At 36.7% G+C, this 19,420-nt stretch overlaps 1 protein-coding gene across 1 annotated transcript in view; it reads left to right on the top strand.

Annotated features, from left to right (window-relative positions):
- The window catches only part of Il1rapl2 (interleukin 1 receptor accessory protein like 2), a 634,164-nt gene extending 615,471 nt beyond the window's left edge, over positions 1-18,693 (top strand). Inside the window, exons 9-10 of the mRNA XM_050124199.1 lie at positions 5,942-6,112; positions 17,996-18,693. Coding sequence (XP_049980156.1) covers positions 5,942-6,112; positions 17,996-18,693 — 869 coding nt within the window. The remainder of the gene's footprint in view (positions 1-5,941; positions 6,113-17,995) is intronic.
- Positions 18,694-19,420: the final 727 nt, after the last annotated feature.

Consider the following 19,420-nt stretch of genomic DNA (forward strand, 5'->3'; position numbering starts at 1 on the left):
GTTTGAATATGTGGCAACCCCATAGTCTCATATGTGTGATTACTTAGTACTCAGCTTGTAGCAATGTTTTAGAAGGTTTTAAGAGCAAAGGAGGAGCGGTCTAACTGGAGGAATCCCATTGCTAGTAGAAGAACTTAGCTAGGCACCAATTTCTATCTGGGATCTTTGCTTCCTGATACCGCAGGAAGTGCGCCTGCTCCACTGCCATGAATGGCACCACATCTTCATCATCATGAAACTAAGGCAAAATAAATCTCCTTATGCTACTTTTATTGGGTAGTATGTCACAGCAATGGAAAAAGTATCGAATGCAGTACCATAAAATTTTACTGTGTTTGCTTTATATAACTTTTAGAAATCATAAGTTTAAGTATCAAAAAATAAGTGTGTCTTCGCTGTTTTACACTTTGAATATTCAGAAATGTTTTAGTTTTTTTTTCAAGAGAACAAATTGGTATTTTTCTCATTTCACATTTTACTTTTTTATTATTTAAAACAATTTTTAAATTTAAATATGTTTTGATTATATTCTATTCCTCCCCCAAGTCAAACTGCTGTTTTTTCTATCAGCATCCATAAGAAGTCATATCATATTACTAAATATAATGCACTCACTCCCCAACTACTATAAACCTTGGAAATATTAATCAATTTCAAACAGTTACCTTTGAAGTCAGTTTTAAAGGTGTTTAGTTTACTGAAATATTTAAGAGTAAACTTTTATTTACATTTCTAAGAAAGTATTTACCTTGAAGATTTAATTAATTTCTTTATTTTTATAATGATAGATGTGATGTCAAAACTTTTGAGAAATCTGATTTTGACATTATTGTTGCTATTACACAAATACTGATATAAATATATCTTAGTTGACTACAGTTTTCACAGCAAGTTAGGCCAATACTTCTTTATAAATTCATTTTCACATTGTGCATTCACTTAGGAATTATAGCTAAGTGTTTAAAGTAGTACTCCCTGATATTAAGGAATATCTTCACATGGAGAAATAAGGACTTGTTCTGATCATGGTTATATACACGAAAATGTAATTAATTATATTCTGTTCCTATGTACAGGAGCTAATATTGGAAATTAGACTTCTAATTTATACATACAAAGTAACTGAAGTATATATGGAAGGGTTTGTGTGTTCTATATGAAAGAACATAAAAAGAGGCTCTTGTGATTAATGTGCTTTAAATAACAATTATGAGCAATTTACTAATTTCAGTAAAAGGCAATACAATTTATTAGGTTTTGCTATATGAATTATTTTCTGTCATCATCTGTACTCAATAACCAGTAGTAACTGACTGGTTGTTGTATATACACATGAGACTAAGTTTATAGCAATATCATTGCATTGACAAGGATCTATTTGCATCTTTAGTTTTCAGATGGTCCATTTGATCAAAAGTGTCTAGTAATAATTAGAATATTATTAGACAATTGTATGCTCTAGTAGAAAATCTATGGGGTGGGGAATGGGTGAAGGTCACTTCAAAGGTCTCCATTTCAAAGAAAAATGTAAATATTTTATATTCTGCATGGGAAGTTGGTGATTGAGGACATAATCTCTGTACTAGCCTAAATAAATTCTAAAAATTTAACGAGTGTGTGCTGAGGATGAATAAATGAATTCTATTTGTTTAATTTTATTTATTTATTTGAGTATTTGCTGTTGTATATACAGTGCATGCATATGAATGTGTGTGACTTCAGGTGTGTACATGCAGAGGTCCAGAGAGTACATCTTCGGTCTCTCTCTGGCTTCTTTAAGATGCTGTCTCTCACTGAATTAGAAGCTCCCCATTTCAGCTAGCTTGGCTACCCTCTGAGTTCCTGGTGTCCTTCTGTCTTTGCCACCCCAACCAACACTAAATACATATGCTCCCAAAGACATGCTTGATTTTTTTTAAATGGGTGTTACAGATTCCAATTCATGTTCTCATGCTTGTAAATCTAGCATTCTCAACCACTGAATCTAAGTACTGAGTAAATGAATTTTAACATCCTTTTACAAACACACATTATATGATTCCAATGCCAGCTAAATATGCTGCCAAATTCTTTATCATTTTACTTATTCTAACAGCTCATCAATACACCTTAGTTTTTTGGTATAACTTTTCTTTGTATTTTTTCATTGGCTATGTCTACATATGCACACACTCTACTTAGACGTATATAGTGGCTGTTTTAGTTAGGCTTTCTATTGCTATGATAAAGCATCATGACAAAAAAACAACTTAAGGAACAAAGAGTTTGTTTTATCTCTTAAGTATCAAATTTCTCTCACAGAGGGAAGTCAGGACAGGAACTCAAGACAGGAGCCTGGAGACAGGAACTGAAGCAAAGACCATGGAGGAATGCTGCTTACTCGCTTGTTCTTCATGGCTTGCTTAGCCTGTTTTTTTTTATAGGGCCAGTTCCCAGTAATGGTACTGAACATAGTGGGCCAGGCCCTCCCACATCAGCCATTAGTCAAGAGGATACCCACAGGCCAATCTAGTGGAGATATAGTTGCATTTGAAGTTCTCGCTTCTCAAATGACTCTAGATTTTGTCAAGCTGAGAAATGCCTAACCAGGACAGTGACATTATACATACATTGATTTTTTTTAATTTTGTATATGCATTTGTATATATGTATGTAAGGGAGAACATGTGTTTGTGTGAGTGCGTGATAGACTACATGCGAAGATCATAGAACACTGTCTTCTGTTGGTCCTCAGGTCCCTTCTACCTTTTCTGTGAGACATGGTCTCTCACTGGCCTGAAACTTCAGTCTAGATTCTCAGCGATGCCTCCTCTCCCATGTGACCATCATATACACAAGTACATACACATATGTACATAGACATATGAATTTCGTGAAAGTTTTTATGGAAATATTTTGTTTAATAAAATAGAATTTATTCAACAAGCTTTGATGTTCTATCCACTTTTAATTCACCTCATTTCCAACCACTACAGATTGCTTTATTTATTTGAACTACCAGTTTTTCAATAAATATTTAAGAGTTTCCTTTCAGATCAACACTATACACACACATACAAATAAGTCCTAAATTCGTTACTGGGTATACAGTAGTCAAAACGCTTATAGAGTTCTGTTCTCTTTAGAAGTTAAGGGCTTAGGACTGTGTTCAGTATAGCTGCAGGAGAACTGGGCTGCAGAAATGGGAATGACTCCCCGATGATGAACAAAATTAAAATTAGATTTTAAAATATGGAAGGACAGGTGTGACAACAAGAAAATTCTTCCACAAATAGTTCAGTTGTCTTCGTAACTTCTCTCTTCATTAGGAGCAGCATAGTTCTGGTGGCCGCTGTGCCAGCCGCCTTGTCTGCATTGTTCTCTAGTTTCTGGTTCCTCAGATAAGTTTAGTCTGTGTAATTTAGTACAGAGCACTCATTAGTGTTGTCTAGAAAAGCGGTGTCACTGAACTGCCTCTTGGTTTTCAAACAATTGTCCAGCCTGGCTGTTAACTTTATTTGCATCATGTTGATGCCTTTACTCTATTCATCTTGTCCCTCTATGTGAGCAACAGCTGTGCTATTCATGAAAATTTCTTGGCTCTCTACATAAGACTGAAGTGCCTTTTAAAGCTGTGGCATCTGAGTCATTGCTGGCTCACTAGCTGGTATCCTGAAGTCTCTGAGACATCTGACATGGTGTCTTTGAGAGCTCTTTCCTGCTCCAGTCAGTTACAATAAGTCCTTCACCTTTTAGTCACCTTGTAGGGATATAACTGAAACCAAAGCACTTTTTTTTCCAGAAACAATTATGCTTCCAGAATGCTAGGTAAAACTGACTATACAGGTACATATTCAAATATTAACATGGCAAAGACATAGATATTCTATTTCACAACTGAACTAGTATATAACAATACAGAAATAGTTTACTAGAAGAATGTGTATATATTGAGCTATAATGTTAGGACATAGTAAAGGAAGTTAAGAAAGTACCAGGTACAAGTGAGTATTAGCATAGGCAAAGAGTAAATCACCAAAGTCTGAATAAGCAATAGGCTAAGATTCTTGAACTTCTCATATGCTAGACAGTAGAGCCACCTAGCAACTGAACATTGTTAAGTACATAGTAGATGTTCAACAAATCGTGGTTCAATTTAGTTAGGGTTGTGAGATGGGAAACAAAGGTCTAGCCTGACATGGAGTTTGAAGCAGCAATACTATCTACCAAGAACAATAAAATAGATTCTGCTCATAGGAATAGAGATTTTTGTCCTTTGGACTGTTTTATTCTTCCAGCTGTGCATCATCGGCAGCTTTGAGTCCCAGGTGAGTAATTATAGCTGGAGAAAGTCAGGGGCCTGCAGGTGCATCCTGTGCTTGATTGGAGCAAGGGCAGAGGTGCTAGTATTTCCAGGAGGTTCTTACATTAGCATTGCTGAAGAACATTTCCAATTCCAAGTAGAGTTTTATGTATAACAGTGGAATGTGTCCAATTTGTAAGCCAAAAGATCTTCTCAGCTATCCAGGACATTATTTTGTGTTCATCTGCTCCTAGGCAATCAAGAAACCTAAGCAAGGTTTAGAAGCCTTCTATAGTTATGGGGCATGCTAACATATCTTAAGCTTTTCTCTGGAACTCAGGTACTAGCTTAACATCAATACCAGAGTTCTTTTCTTGAATAGGTAGTAAGGGGGAGAATCGTACAAGAATTTGAACATAAATTCCCTATTAGAAGTCTCAGGGAGTCTCACCTAGTCCAACAATTAGGACATATGTTTCTTGCTTTATGCCTGTAGTTTCCACCCCATCCTGTCACTAGGACTAAAATATTAATAGAGTAGGTAAGTAAATAACTCGTTTATTTTATAAAATTCCATATGACAAAATTTTAATCTATATTCTAATCAGATTTGTTTAGAAATAAATGCTTACCAGTCTTTCAAAATCAATGTCTTCAGGAAACTGGTATTAATAGGCATTGTTAGTTACTCATGGATTTACGTTCACTAAATTAACTTTAAAAATAATTTTCTTTAAATAAGAGAATTTGAGCATACAACAGGTTTTCTGATATGTTGCAACTAAAACATGGAGGACTAACACAATAGATAGCTGTGTTCATAAACATTTTGTGCAAAAAAACCGCATGCATCCATAAACATTTGTACTTTAGACAGATTGGCTCTGAGCCAATCCAGCAAAGAAGGGTAAAAATATGCTTGCAAAGTACAGTTAACTCCATGACTAAACGTGTGAAGAGAAAACCTAATTTGGCAATATTGGAAGGAGGTATATTTTGAAACAAAGGCCTCTTTTGGAAGTTGTGTCAAATTACTTGGCTGAACAAGAATAACAGGCAATGTATTTGTATAAAACCCAGCTGCTGTTTCTGCTATTTGGTAATGAACTGCTTTTTGTATATGATGCTGATGACACTAACCAACTGGAAGTATGGCATATGCTGAGTACAGTCTCCAGAAGTGAAGCGGGATTACTTCAATCTTTCACAGTTTAGGGCCCAACCCCTTTTGGATTGCGTGCACATATTTGTGCAAACAAGGTATAGTCTGTGACTAAGTGGCAGAGCCAAGCCAACTGGCACATGAAGGGTTCAAATCCATGACTTCAGCTTATTTCGTCCTACATTCAAACACACCGAGATCATCATTTACAGGATGCACAAATGTGGAGTCTCACCAAAAGGCGGGAAAAAGAAATCTTTGCTCTATTCTGTCATGACTGTAAGGTGCCTACTTCATGGCAGTTTTAGATCATTTCATACGAAATATTCATGCGAAAATAGACTATATTACCTATAACATGAGAATTATTTTTCCAGTTGTTAAAGATGGTCACTGATTACAATGCTTATTCTGGCTTGTTAGCTGTTAAAGACGTCTAATGTTCAAAGGGAACCTTCTAATATTTACTTCTGTTGTTTTTACTGTTACTCTTTAAGACAATAAGGAATATGATGCCTATCTCTCGTACACAAAAGTGGATCAAGATACTCTGGACTGTGACAATACGGAGGAAGAGCAGTTTGCTCTGGAAATACTGCCAGATGTCCTAGAAAAGCACTACGGATACAAACTCTTTATCCCAGAAAGGGATCTGATTCCCAGTGGAAGTAAGTAACTGCATTTGCTCTTTAAAACATCCCTTCTCTTTCAGCGGATGATATGGAAGCGGCAAGCCTCAGAGCCAACTTTTTAGAAAACCGTTTCTCTCACTAGATGGTTTTTCAAATTCAGATTTCTCCTTGTGACTTTAGAGCATCTGAGGTTTTTGGAAGGTATTCTCATTTATAATTTAAGTATGTTTTTAAAACTTATACTGTAAGTGTGGTTTTGATTACAACGCTTAAGTTTCAGGGGTAATAATGACACTTCATTTAAAAACAAGCTGTAAAATTCAGTTCAAGCTACTTCGGTGGACTGCAGGTCCCAAGCTGGACTGCTGTCTTTGCCTTGACTTATAAATACAATAAATGTCACTACTAACTTTGAATATTTTCCTTTCATCCTTGTTATTCACTATGCCTTGTCACTCATTCACAGGTTTATGGAAAACTCCACTGTAAAAGGTGTATGACGCCATTGGGAGCAGTATTTTTTGTATGTATTTAGTACTTAAATAAAGTTTAAGATGTGCCAGACACTGTAGGTTTCAATGCTACTTTTCAGTAATGCTACCTAGTGAAAGCTGCATTTGAGCTTTCACAGTAAATCCAGTTGCAACTCAAAATGCATGCTTTGTTCTTGCTAAAAAATATGTGCTTTGTTCAGAACTTGTACGTGGGAAAATATAAGGAGAGCATAGGCCTAAGAGACTGTCCCTGCCCTCAAAAGGTTTTTGAAAATACTGAGGAAAAAACAAGGGACTACAATACATTTGCATATTGTCTTTTAAGTCTTAAATATGCTAATGTTTACAATGAGACAATTACAAAAAATCTTTATTGTCAAACTTGATGGCATTTAAGGTAATTTGACATTCATTATACTTTATTACATTTCAGACTTACAATTCTGTGTGTGTGTGCATGCCTGCTTGAGAGAGCAAGAGAGAGAGAGAGAGAGAGAGAGAGAGAGAGAGAGAGAGAGAGAGAGAGAGAGAGAATTAAGTATTTGTCTTCCAGATGAGGAAACAAAGGCTCAGAGAAGCCCAAGATCACAGGGCTGTCAAAAATAGAACTGGACATAGAACATAGACATCACCCTGCTAGATCATGCTGTTCTTCAATAATATGATCATTAAACTAATGGGTGTAGTGATAGGAGCGGCGGGGCTGCATCCCTGGCACCAGGCCGCCCGCATGGCTAGCTTATGCCCGAAATAATTACACGGAAACTATATTCTTTTAAACACTGCCTGGCCCGTTATCTGTAGCCTTTTACTGGTTAGCTCTTACATATTAATCTAACCCATTTCTAATAATCTATGTAGCCCACGAGGTGGCTTACCAGAGAAGATCTTAACCTGTGTCTGTCTGGAGTGGGAGAATCATGGCGACTCCTGACTCAGCTTCTTTCTCCCAGCATCCTGTTCTGTTTTTTCTGCCTAGCTAAGGGTTGGCCTATCAAATGGGCCTAGGCAGTTTCTTTATTAGTAAGAAATCATTCCCACATCAAATGGGAAACAAATGGGAACCCACTGTGTTTTTATCATTTCTCTTTCTTCTTGAGGACCGTATGTATGTATGAGTGTATTTACTATTGCATGCCTTTAATGTGCACTGAAAGGTCCAAAGACAACAATATTTACAAGTTCATTTCTTTTCCTCAATTAAAATGTCTCTAAACATCTTCCCATGGTCTCTCTACGCTTTTCTTTTTGTAATTTTACCTGCTCTCATAACTTGAAATATAATGCCATGGCAAGAGATTGCCCAAGGATTATTACGATGTCTGAGTCATTTTTATGCCTCGGTGTCTTTCTCCCAAACCATGTCCCTTGTGTCTTTTCCATTCTCACTTCTATTATCCTAGCTTAGACACCAATTGCATTATTCCAACAATATTGATTATATCTCTACCTTCCTTATACTGGCACTCTTCCGTGTAATCCATTACCATGTGTACAACACCCCAACACTGTTCCACAAACTTCAGTTTTTTTCACTCTTTCCTCCAGGATAAAATCTGTAAACCTTCCTTAAACACTTTTTTAATTGGCTGCTTGCCCAGATTCTTCTCCTCTCACCCATTCTTTTTGCTACCTACTCAAAGCCTCTGCTCTAGCCAAGTTATGCCTATGATATGCATTATGTGTCTCTATGTCCCTGAACTGTTTTTGTTCATGTTAGCCTTCTATGCATTTGAAGACCCTATTGATTATTTTCCATAACCCTTACTGATTTTGTGGCAAATCTGTAGTAATCTCTTCAGGCCTCAAGTTCATGGTATATATGTACCTTTTGACTATAAATGTATAGACCTAAGATATTTTGTTTGGTTCTATAACTTTAGGTAGTGTGCCATTTATTTATCTCTTACCAATGTGATTATAAGTTCCATGAGTATTGTACTGAATTTCATTTATGTTCATAATGATATTGTCATCTAACACAGTTTAAAGTGATTTGGTGCCTCATAATATCTGTTGATCTTTTTCAACAGTGTTAGTTTAAGAGAAGAACAAGGAATGAAAATAAGCAAGGACATTACTTTTTGGAGGCCTTTTTTCTGTTTTAAAATGCTTTTGTTAAATCTCTGAAACGTTCATATAATATATTTTGATCATATTTTCCCCTTACCCAATTCCTCCCAGATTGGTCCTCAAGATAAAACAGACTTTTTATATCCTCTATAATTATCTTGACTATTAACTTACTGACCAGCACACATAAAATATGTGTCACACTTGTGCGCAATTTGTTACAAACTGAATATATAGGCCATTGTTCCATCTACGACTTGGATGCTGTTGGCACTTCATGTCTTTGACACCTCAGAACTATGATGGGTGAGCCAGCCATGATTGCAGCTCTCAGAGCTTACATTCTAGCAAGCTATTACACATTAAATCAAATGCAGGAGAGATTTGATAGTCCAAAGAAGATCATTTTCATATTCTTAAGATTTTTACAATCATCAGAATGAGCGGGGACTTGATCCAGAGGTACTGGATGCTACTCAAGAATATTTTTTCAACCGTCAGCCATTTGAGAAAACTATGCAACTTTTAGATGCAACCACTGGAGGGTGTTTGCTTTTAATCCTTCCTTCCTGAACTAGGGAATTCATGTTCTCTGAATTCCGATTTGCGAGTGTAACCTGCAGAAGTTCTTAAAAAGACTCTTTGACAATTTTTCTTTTCCATCAACATTTCAGTGCTAGCTGAGCAGTCACCATGTCACGATTAACGAGTTTTTCCTTGGCATTTTTAGCACGCATTCAGGAAGTCGATGAAGTATATGAATAATATACTTGATTTACACATGAATGACAGAGTAGAACGTTTTGGACCTGGTGTATGAGTGTTATTAAAGAAGCTTCTGTGGTCTGAATTTGCAGCCATTGGTACACATTTAACAGGTTATGCTATATAAATATAGACACATTCCTGTGGGGGGACCTAGTTACAATATTATAAGCTGTTTTTGTCCCTCACATCTCACTTAATACATATTGACCCAAGACTATGCCTTCCTCCAAAAGTATCAACAAGACCTTTGAGGATTATGAAAGCAAGCTTCATAAGATCTTTCTTGATGTAGAATGATAACTCTCTATGAATCAAATTAGTTTTAATATTGCTCCCTTTCATGTATCTTCAGTCATTTCTCTGCCTCTCTCACAGTACTCCACTCAAGCCTGTCAACTCAAAATATTTCCTATACCCAGAATTTGAAAGGTACAAGAATCTCAGTCTCAGTCTCTCTCTTTCTCTCTCCCTCCCTTTCTCTCCATTAATAATTCTCAGAAAGCTCAGATATAGAGATGTTGATCTTCCAAATGAAATAGACTTGTCTCTACTTTTACCACTCGCCTACCAGGAAACTTGTGTGGCTGCTGTGAACCATAGAGATGAGAATATTTGACACAAAATATTTTCCCTAAATTTCTGAGACCAAGTCTTTAGATTTGGGGCATTATTTTCCTGGCAGTAACGACGTTTCCATTCATGAGCCAGTGGCCAAAATCGTCTTTATGTTTTCTCAGGTTAGGTGCCTAAATGTGGCAAGAATTTGTACTTTCCAGTAAAACTTTGGTCTATTTCTTCCCAGACTAGAAACATCTGTCCCTGAGAACAGTGAAAGCAACTTCGTTGCCAGCAAGCATCTGTATGTCAGAAGTGACAAGCAACCAAAAGAAAGCCAGATAGAAAACACCCTACTCAAACTGCCTAGAGACACAAACTTGAGAAGTAGAGATTTTCTCACCCTTGCAGCTGCTGAGTTTTGTGGTGTAAAGTACCCTACACAGAGGACATTGTGTTCATGGGGCCTAGTGGATCCTTGAGGAATGAACAGATGTGCTCTGAAACTGACATGTGACCAACAGAACCCAGCTGTGCAACTGAGATCTTGAAATTGAGGACATTTTTTGGATGAGTACCATTTAGCCTCTTGGACCCATCTTATCTCAGAGTTTCTGCACAGATTATGAAACATTAAAATATAAAGAGCTACGGAATCAGGCTGAAGCGTACTGGTTTGAGGGAGAAAAGAGCATTCTAAGACAAAGAAAATAAAACTGAAGAATTCGGACTATAGCCTTTATTTACTTTTAAAAGAAGCAAAGTAAGGTCCTTAAAAATATGTGTATGATATATACTAACAATTATGACTCAAGATTATCCTAACATAAGCTTTGGAAAAATATAATTGCATAAGTGGTAAGTTAAAGAAGAAAACAATTCTTCACAAATATTGCCTCGGTTTCCCCTTTTATTCATATAAATATTTAGAAGATCTGTATGTAAATTATTTATGCATGTCTATGTCAGAGAAAGACACTAGTTGAGCTAAAACATTATTACACATATGGCTGACCAACCATGCCCCTCAAAATTAAATCTCCAAATTTGATCTAAAATATCATTTTTTACTTATTTCATACCCAAGTTTCTATGACGCTCTCTCACTCACGAATCCTAGCACTTCTTTGTGAATTTAAGGGGAAATTTTGATCTTTTTCATCGTATTTTACGTATTTGCTGAACTTTCCCCAATAATCTAATCTTCAGTCGTTTAGTGCTCAGGGCTAGTCATGGGTTTTTTCTGACAATGTGATGACTAATGACTGGAGAATACATCCGCTGTCAGATGATCCCTAGTCACTTCTGAAGTGAGGCATGCAAAAAAAGATTTTTGTGCACGGACCTGTAAGTATTCACTGCCAATAGTCCTTATAATCGCTGAACGATTGGCCACCATTCAAGTAGGTTGCCTTTAGGGAGGAATAAAATCCTTTTCCAGGCAATATAATGTCTGTGACCTAAAATGTGTGAGGCAGAGGTGACATGTACAACCAACAAAATTTAAAACATTGCTTGAAATTTACTCACATGGCATAAAATTAGATGTCTTTGACATTTTTTTCATGCTAAAAACAAAAAAGAACATAAATTATACTCTAATAACCCCCCCCAAAATTTACTAAGGTTAAATGAACTAGTTTCTCATCATCATTTGAGGTAGATATTAGAATCCATTGTGCAGAATTTTAATCAGGAAATATGGAGTTTAAAGTACAGGCATTTTTAAACTATCTACTGAGCAGGATAATGTCTTAATGTTAAAGGAAATACAGAAAAATCTCCATGAGCAATAATAGCTTCGTTCCATAGTCAGTGAGTTGACACTAGTGTGTACTAGTTACATATGCACCTTTCTACAGCTGGTGAAGGAGGAGGAGGGAAGATAGAGCATGGGCATTCTTATGCCCTGTTGTGCTCTACTTTCTTTTTCTCTGGGTCTTCTTCAAATATAAAGAGGTGAAAAAAATACAGAATGCAAACACCATTCCCAAAAGCGAGCTGCAATAGGAAGTATGAAGAACTCATGCCCAGAAATAAGGCCTCCAAAATCAGAGACGTAACAGAATAAATTTCTCACATAAACTCCCAGCAAATCTAAGTTGACTGGATTTACACACTAACCTTACTTCAGTATGATTCTTCCATTACTAGATCCAGAATGAACTGCTGCAGAAATTTAACCCTACTAACTAGTTGTCAACTATCAAGCTAATGACTTGAGAATGGGGGTGGGGGTGTCTTTGTAGGGAATGTAACATCAAACATGGAAAGTATACCCCTACACGTGCACCTGGCTAAAGGAAAACGGTGGAATCTGTCTCTGCAGCAAATAATAGACAGAATCCCACAACCGTCAAAGTGCAATCAAACACCAGCACTTTCACATCAGCCAACATGTAATTCTTCTTGTATTATTTCTCACAATCATCTAAAATCCAAATAACATTATCAACCAAATGGTAATTAAAAAGTACCTCATTAAAAGCCTCTTGGATTGCCAAGGATCTGAGAAATTTTCCATTGTAAGTACATAGTAGTGAAAATACGATTTTTTTTGTTATATGGGAAACAGATTCTTAACTTAATTATTGATGTATTAACCTTTATATTTTAAAGATTCTGTCATTGATGATTATCAGTTAACTAATGTTAACAAAAAAACTGAAGGAGTATTATATGCTGTGATGCATTCCATCTCCTTCTAATGTTGTGCTTTTGTATAATAGCTGTACATAATTGTATCTTTAAGTATACCAAAGTACTATCATTTGAATCTGGCGAAGTACCAAATCATGCCATGCCTAGACCCTAGATATTTGATCTTTTAACTTAAAAATATGCCGTATACTCTTATAAAAAACTAAAATAATTGCAGGTATCAATACAAAAACAATTTGCAAATATCCAATTGATTAACTTGCAAAATCAAATTATCGGTAGAAGCAGACTACCAAAGAATCTGTTAATATGGAGTTTGATTTTTTTTCTCCTGCCCTCTCTACCTCTACAAGCCAACACAAAGCCTTAGAATGCGAAGGGTATGAAGTCTTTAAAGCCATACATATCCCTCTAAATGCACTTAAATGGGACTGCTGTTCTTTGTTTCTGTTTTATGAGTGTTGCCTCCTTCATTTTGCCCTTTGCTTTATTAAAACAAGCACAATTCATTTTCAGATCAGTTCTTTTAATCTAATTATACTTTTCTAAATGAACCCACTGGAATTTCTTTATCAGACTTTTGAATGATATATTTTTAAATCAAATTCATAATAATTTTAAGAAGGTTTTAGGTAGTCACTTTCATGGATTTGTACCAACAATGATGCTGGTGGCTTGCACATTGCCCAAGGAGGGTCCAGTGGACAATGTATTGCAAGAAGTCAATCCCTGGATATGACAAAAGGAGATACTTTCTGGCATCGCCATGTAGACTATGATTTTTCCTATCTAATTTAAGTACCTCAATCAAAATTCCATTGAAGATTTTTTTCTTTGCCTAGTTATGGAGGTCACGAATAGGTTAAATGTGCTTGTCTGGCTTTGTTCCATGTCTCTCTTTCTGCCTGTGCTTTCACAGACTCATCTAGAGAAAAAAAGAAACAGTATCACCCCCTTTGGTCTTCACTGCCATCAGAAGTTACTTAAAATCAAAGCTTGCAAAAAGACATGATTCTGGGACCTTACATTTAAGGGACATTACATATTTTTATGTGGGATGAAAAAAGCATCTTTTAAGGGATTTTTTTTTCTACTCTGTTGCTAAACTTGTCTGAACAAGTCAGGGCAAGCTGTAGTGAGTATTCAGATGTGCTGAGGATTTTTTTTGAAAACTGTTTCTTTATTATCACTTTGTGGTAACAAGCCTTTTAATACGTTTTCTGAAGGCTTCTAAAATGTCTCCCACAAAACCACAGCCTACTAGAGCAAACCTGACTGCCTGTCAGACACTGTGCTTTGGACCAGCAATGTCTTAACTTGATACCTGCTTCTGCTTAGTTTATTTGGAACTGTTTGAAGCCTAACCGCCCTGCCTAGTCTATAATTCGGGGGTGGCAAATCTCTGGAAAGGTCCGGATAGTAAATTCTTTATGATTTGTGGATCACGTAGGCTCTCCCTTGCATCGTGTTTTTATATCTTATTCGACATCCTCAAAAGAAGATCTTTTCAAAATGTAAAAATGTCACTCCTTCTTCATGGGCCACCCAAAAACAGGTCATGGATCTTAGAAGGCCAGGTTTAAAGTCACAGTCATTAGACACAGATATACAGCCCCAAGGTGAGGGGAGGATTGCCTTGAGCATTTGCTTCATACACAGCCAACAAAAGACTCCCTGGCTAAAGACTAGCAACTACATTTTTTGTCATGAAAAAAATGTACATAAGGAAGACAGTCTGATTTTTGTTTTTATTTTCAAGGAAAAAGAGAAAGGCTAAAAGGAAAGAGGGAACCAGGAGGAAGGATGGGGGAGGAGAAAGAAATGAATGAGAAAATAATGAAAAAAAGAAAGAGAAAGAAAAAAAACTTGGAGGTGAAAGAAAAGAATGGAAAAAGCAAAAGGGAAGAAAAAAGAAAGAAAGACAGCAAGTGGTAGAGAGAGGGAGAAGAGAGAGAAAAGAGAGGAAAACAGAGAGCCAGAAAGTGAGAGCGCAGTCTCTCCCTCCTCTAGAGGCAGCTCTTAGCGGCACCTCCCCAGCTGCTTTCAAATACTGAGGCTGCTGCCCAGCCACTGATCACCATCCCAAGAAGTGAAATGTGGGCTTCACATCTGAAAACTTCCACTTGCTCTTTCACCAAGTCAAATGGAACACAGAATTCAAGGCCCAAGCAAATGACTTGTGTTTTCTTTGGGACACTTAGGCTGTTTCTACCCAGGGAAAATTTTGATGGACTGTCTAACTCCAGTACATATGATTAATGTATATATAGGGCAAACCAGGATAATTCCGTTTTTTTTTTCTTCCACAGCAGGTTTTCAGCCCGAATTATCTGGATGCTTGCCTCAGCTCTCCACTAGGCTTTGCCAGGATAAGCACAGCCAGTGTAGTATGCAGGAGACGGGGACCACTCCCTCTCTCCATGGTTCTCTTCAACACCCACACCCTGTGCAGCTGAGCAGACTGGGAACTGTCCTAATAAATTTGTTCGGGGGACAAAAGTTTCTAAGATGCCCCTAAATCCATAAATATTGAATTCTGCTTACATGTAAAATGGTAAAATACATATAGATGTGTGAACTGGGACATCTATACTAACGGAAAAATATTTTACGCTCTTCTATTCCCCATCCCAAAAAGTTACTAGGAAAACTGAAGTCCATGATAGCTCAATTAAATTAATTGCTGCTTGACTTACAATTTCTCTTTATGTCAAGGCATATAGATACATAGTTTTTTTTTTTTTTTTTTTTTTTTTTTTTTTTTTTTTTTTTTTTTTTTTTTNTTTTTTTGATTTTCGAGACAGGGTTTCTCCGTAGCATTTTTGTTCCTGTCCTGGAACTAGATCTTGTAAACCAGGCTGGCCTCGAACTCACAGAGATCCGCCTGCCTCTGCCTCCCGAGTGCTGGGATTAAAGGCATGCCCCACCACTGCCTGGCTAGATACATAGATTTTACTTTTGAAAAAAAATTCCCAAAAACTTAGGACCCCTTCCTCAGAAATGACAGGGAATCCCAGATGGTATCTGGTGTCCCTTTTCCCCCTGAAAACTGCTGTTTCCTCTTGAGATGACAGACATATTGCAGAGTTCAGTCCTTACCGTCTTAGATTGCCAATCCTAACTCCTCTCTCTAAACAACTTTTTATTCCTGCTCTAAATATTCACATTTTGGTCAATTCTTTGAGAAATTCACACAGTGTGAATTGATCACGTCCACCATCCTCACTCAACTCACTAGAAACCTTTGTTTTTAAAGATACCTTTAGAATATAGCCTAACATAAAATAGTGTTTGTCATCAAGATACATTTACCATGAATATTGAAAAGTTCGTGCCCTAATTTTTAAAATTTCAAAATGTAGTCTACAATTTGAAGAGACAAGAATGATGCTGAAAATAAGTCTTGAGAAATTATTAGTAACAGAAATTCTGTGAAATTACAATGAACTTATTACCCACCTGATAAAAGTAAAATATAACCGCATGTATTCTTACACCAATACCATGATTCTGGGTGTGGGATTTGTTCTGTTTTCTTTTTGCTATAGAGAAAAGGTGAGAAGCATCATGGCAAAGATGCATGATAGTTTATTTTACTGTATCTTACAGATCCAACTTCTAATGATGAAGCTTCCCACATAACTTCTTTCTTTTTGGGAGCAGAAAGGAAGGAAGAAAACGAAGAGTCAGAGCTGTTGATACATTGGGATAGGATCTTTCCACTCTATTGAAACTTTCCACCTTTCCTTCCATTTTGTTTCACCAGTTCTCTCAGTGAGAAACCTCCCCACTGCTATGTGTGTAGTGTTTCTGTAGATTGCAATGCCAACTCTCCCCACTGGATACAAGATCTATAAAGAAAAGCATTTAAAATTATTCCAAGGTTGCATTCGAACTCAGTGACTAGCTATTTACTCGAAAATACTGTCAAATGTAACTACTGCATGAGAATATTCGGAAGCATATTTTTAAAAACACTTTTAGCAAGAAATTGTTTAAATGGAAAACTCCATGTATCTCTTTTAAATGTTTGTTTTGTTGTTTTTCCTGTTGTTTATGAGTGGAGGTGTGTAGAAATGTTCATTATTGCTTTGGAAAGTTTTCTTTGGAAAGTGGTTAAAAAATATATGATACTGGAAAAAGAAGATCATCAGTAAAATGTGCATCTGTAAACCAAGTTTCTCTTTTCAAATGGCTTGTACCGAGCTGTTTGATGCCCCCCCCCCCCCCGCCCAACAGCATGTGCTGAATGTGATTACTTAGAAGCAGTCCATAACTTGGGACAGATTTGTTGCGGCAAATGTCGCTATGCTTCTGTAAGCACTGCTTTTGCTAGAGGGCCTTTTGCTCTGCTTAGTAAAGACTGCTTTCTGGTGCAGCACCGTGTCCAAGTCTCTATTTGTTAAACACACATATATGGCCTCCCCTTTATGGCAGATGAGACTGTGGGAAGTGAGATCTCAAAAGAATTAACGCATGGGATAGACAAACCTAGAGGCAATTTGAGTGTTTTTCTACTAGGAAGAAAGCCATAACATGTTCAACAAGTTTTCAAAATTACAACACAAAAGTTTGTTTATAAGTATCTCGCCTCCTTTCCTCTTTACCAGTCATTCTATCCCATTACCATCCTCAACTCTCACTCCATCCTTTATTCTTCGTCCTTGAACCAAAAAGCAAAGGATCATTCCTATTTAATTCATGAACACACATCACTTCCCTATCTGTCAGTTTGAAGGACAATATCGAGGACCTAATGTTGCAAATGGCCAGAGCATTTTCTGATAAATAAGGCGATTGTGATGCTGGAAGAGATTCTCTGCTGTCTCTCTCACACAATCTCTCATGTTGATTGCACACACATACATAATTTCTGTAATATTTTAGCAGTTGAAATAGGATTCATGTGGACCAGTATTATTTGTTAGTTAAAAGTTGTAAATATAAAACACAGAAAAGAAGGAAGAACGTATACCAAACTCAGAAGTAAAATAACCATTTATTAAAGAATTTCTGTTTATTTTTCATCAACTGGTTGATTACTTGTTTACTAAACTAACTAGTTTGTAAGTTTGTTTTCAGTTAAGTGATTAAATAAACAAAGAGTATTGAAAGACAGCTAAACTCTGAAGAAGTCAAAGTTTGTATAGGTCATCAGTACAGTGTAAGTAATAATAAGGCAAAGAAAATAATAATTTAATCAGTTCATAATTTCTAAATTGTTGCAAACATGGGCTTTCTGAACGTGCAGTACAAAAGAGAAAATGCAATGGACGTTAGTGAAAGACTGGATCTAGAATGCAAACCTAATGCTTTAAAGACTGGCAATGTCTTTGTTTTACTCTTTCTCTCTTTCTGTGATTTATAGCATACATTGAAGATCTCACAAGATGCATTGAGCAAAGCAGAAGGCTTATTATCGTGCTAACTCCAGACTATATACTCCGACGGGGATGGAGTATTTTCGAACTGGAAAGCAGACTCCACAACATGCTAGTCAGTGGAGAAATCAAAGTGATTTTGATTGAGTGTACAGAATTAAAAGGAAAGGTGAATTGCCAGGAAGTGGAATCGCTAAAGCACAGCATCAAACTTCTATCACTGATCAAGTGGAAGGGGCCCAAAAGCAGCAAATTAAATTCTAAGTTTTGGAAGCACTTAGTGTATGAAATGCCCATCAAGAAAAAAGAAATGCTATCCCATTGCCATGTGCTAGACTCTGCAGAACAGGGGCTTTTTGGAGAACTTCAGCCTATCCCTTCAATTGCCATGACGAGTACCTCAGCCACAATGGTGCCGTCGCAAGCTGATCTCCCCGATTTTCACCATTCTGATTCAATGCAAATGAGGCACTGTTGCAGAGGATACAAACACGAGATGCCAACCAACACCCTGCCAGTACCTTCCTTAGGCAACCACCATACTTACTGTAATTTGCCACTGACACTACTCAATGGACAGATACCCCTTAATAATCCCCTGAAAGAGACTGAGGAATTCTCAAGGAACAATTCGCTACTGCCATTATCATCCAAAGAGCTTAGCTTCACCAGTGATATTTGGTAGTGAGAAAAAAATCTCAGTGTCTCTGAACATGAGAATATGAAATTTGTGCTATGCTATACTGAGCATAAACGGCACCTAAGAGCATCAAGATGTGGAAAATGTGAAGAAAAAGGCACAAAAAATCATGTTTATACTTAACTATTTTTGTTTACATTTATAGAATAGTCGGGGAATAGAAGGTCTTGATTTTGTAGTACAGCACCTTGTCCCAATGTACAGTTTTATTTTTTCCTGAAAAGAAAAAAAAACTGAATTGTGTCCTTTTCAAGTTCGTTTTATGGCACCACATGAACTGCCCATGTTTAGGAGTTCAGCATTTAAACATATTTTCCAAAAAAAAAAAAAAGGAAATCCTAGAGACTCAATGAATTTGAAAATTGTAAATGAATGTTTAAGAGAAAAGAGAACTTCTATAGAACAGTTAAAAAACAGTTGGGAATAATAAAGGAAAAAAATATTGATGCAGCCAATTGGAAGACTGTTTATCCAGGAAGATCTGTTGAGAAAAGTATGATTGAAACATTTACATCTTCTTCAACATAATGGACAACTCCTGTAGACTAAACCAACAGCCTGAAATAACAGCTTTCAGTTCTATTAGACAAGCACATCAACTGTAGCCAAACTGGTAGGTAGGTAATCTACGTGCATTCCTGAAGCAAATGAATGCTCAGCTCTAAACTCTCTAAAGATGATTTTTAGTGAGCCTTTCTGGATCATTAAAAAA

The sequence above is a fragment of the Alexandromys fortis genome, unplaced genomic scaffold (genome assembly GCF_014885135.2).
Source record: "Alexandromys fortis isolate MF-2015 unplaced genomic scaffold, M_Fortis_MF-2015_v1.1 scaffold_205, whole genome shotgun sequence".
In the NCBI taxonomy this organism is placed as follows: domain Eukaryota; kingdom Metazoa; phylum Chordata; class Mammalia; order Rodentia; family Cricetidae; genus Alexandromys; species Alexandromys fortis.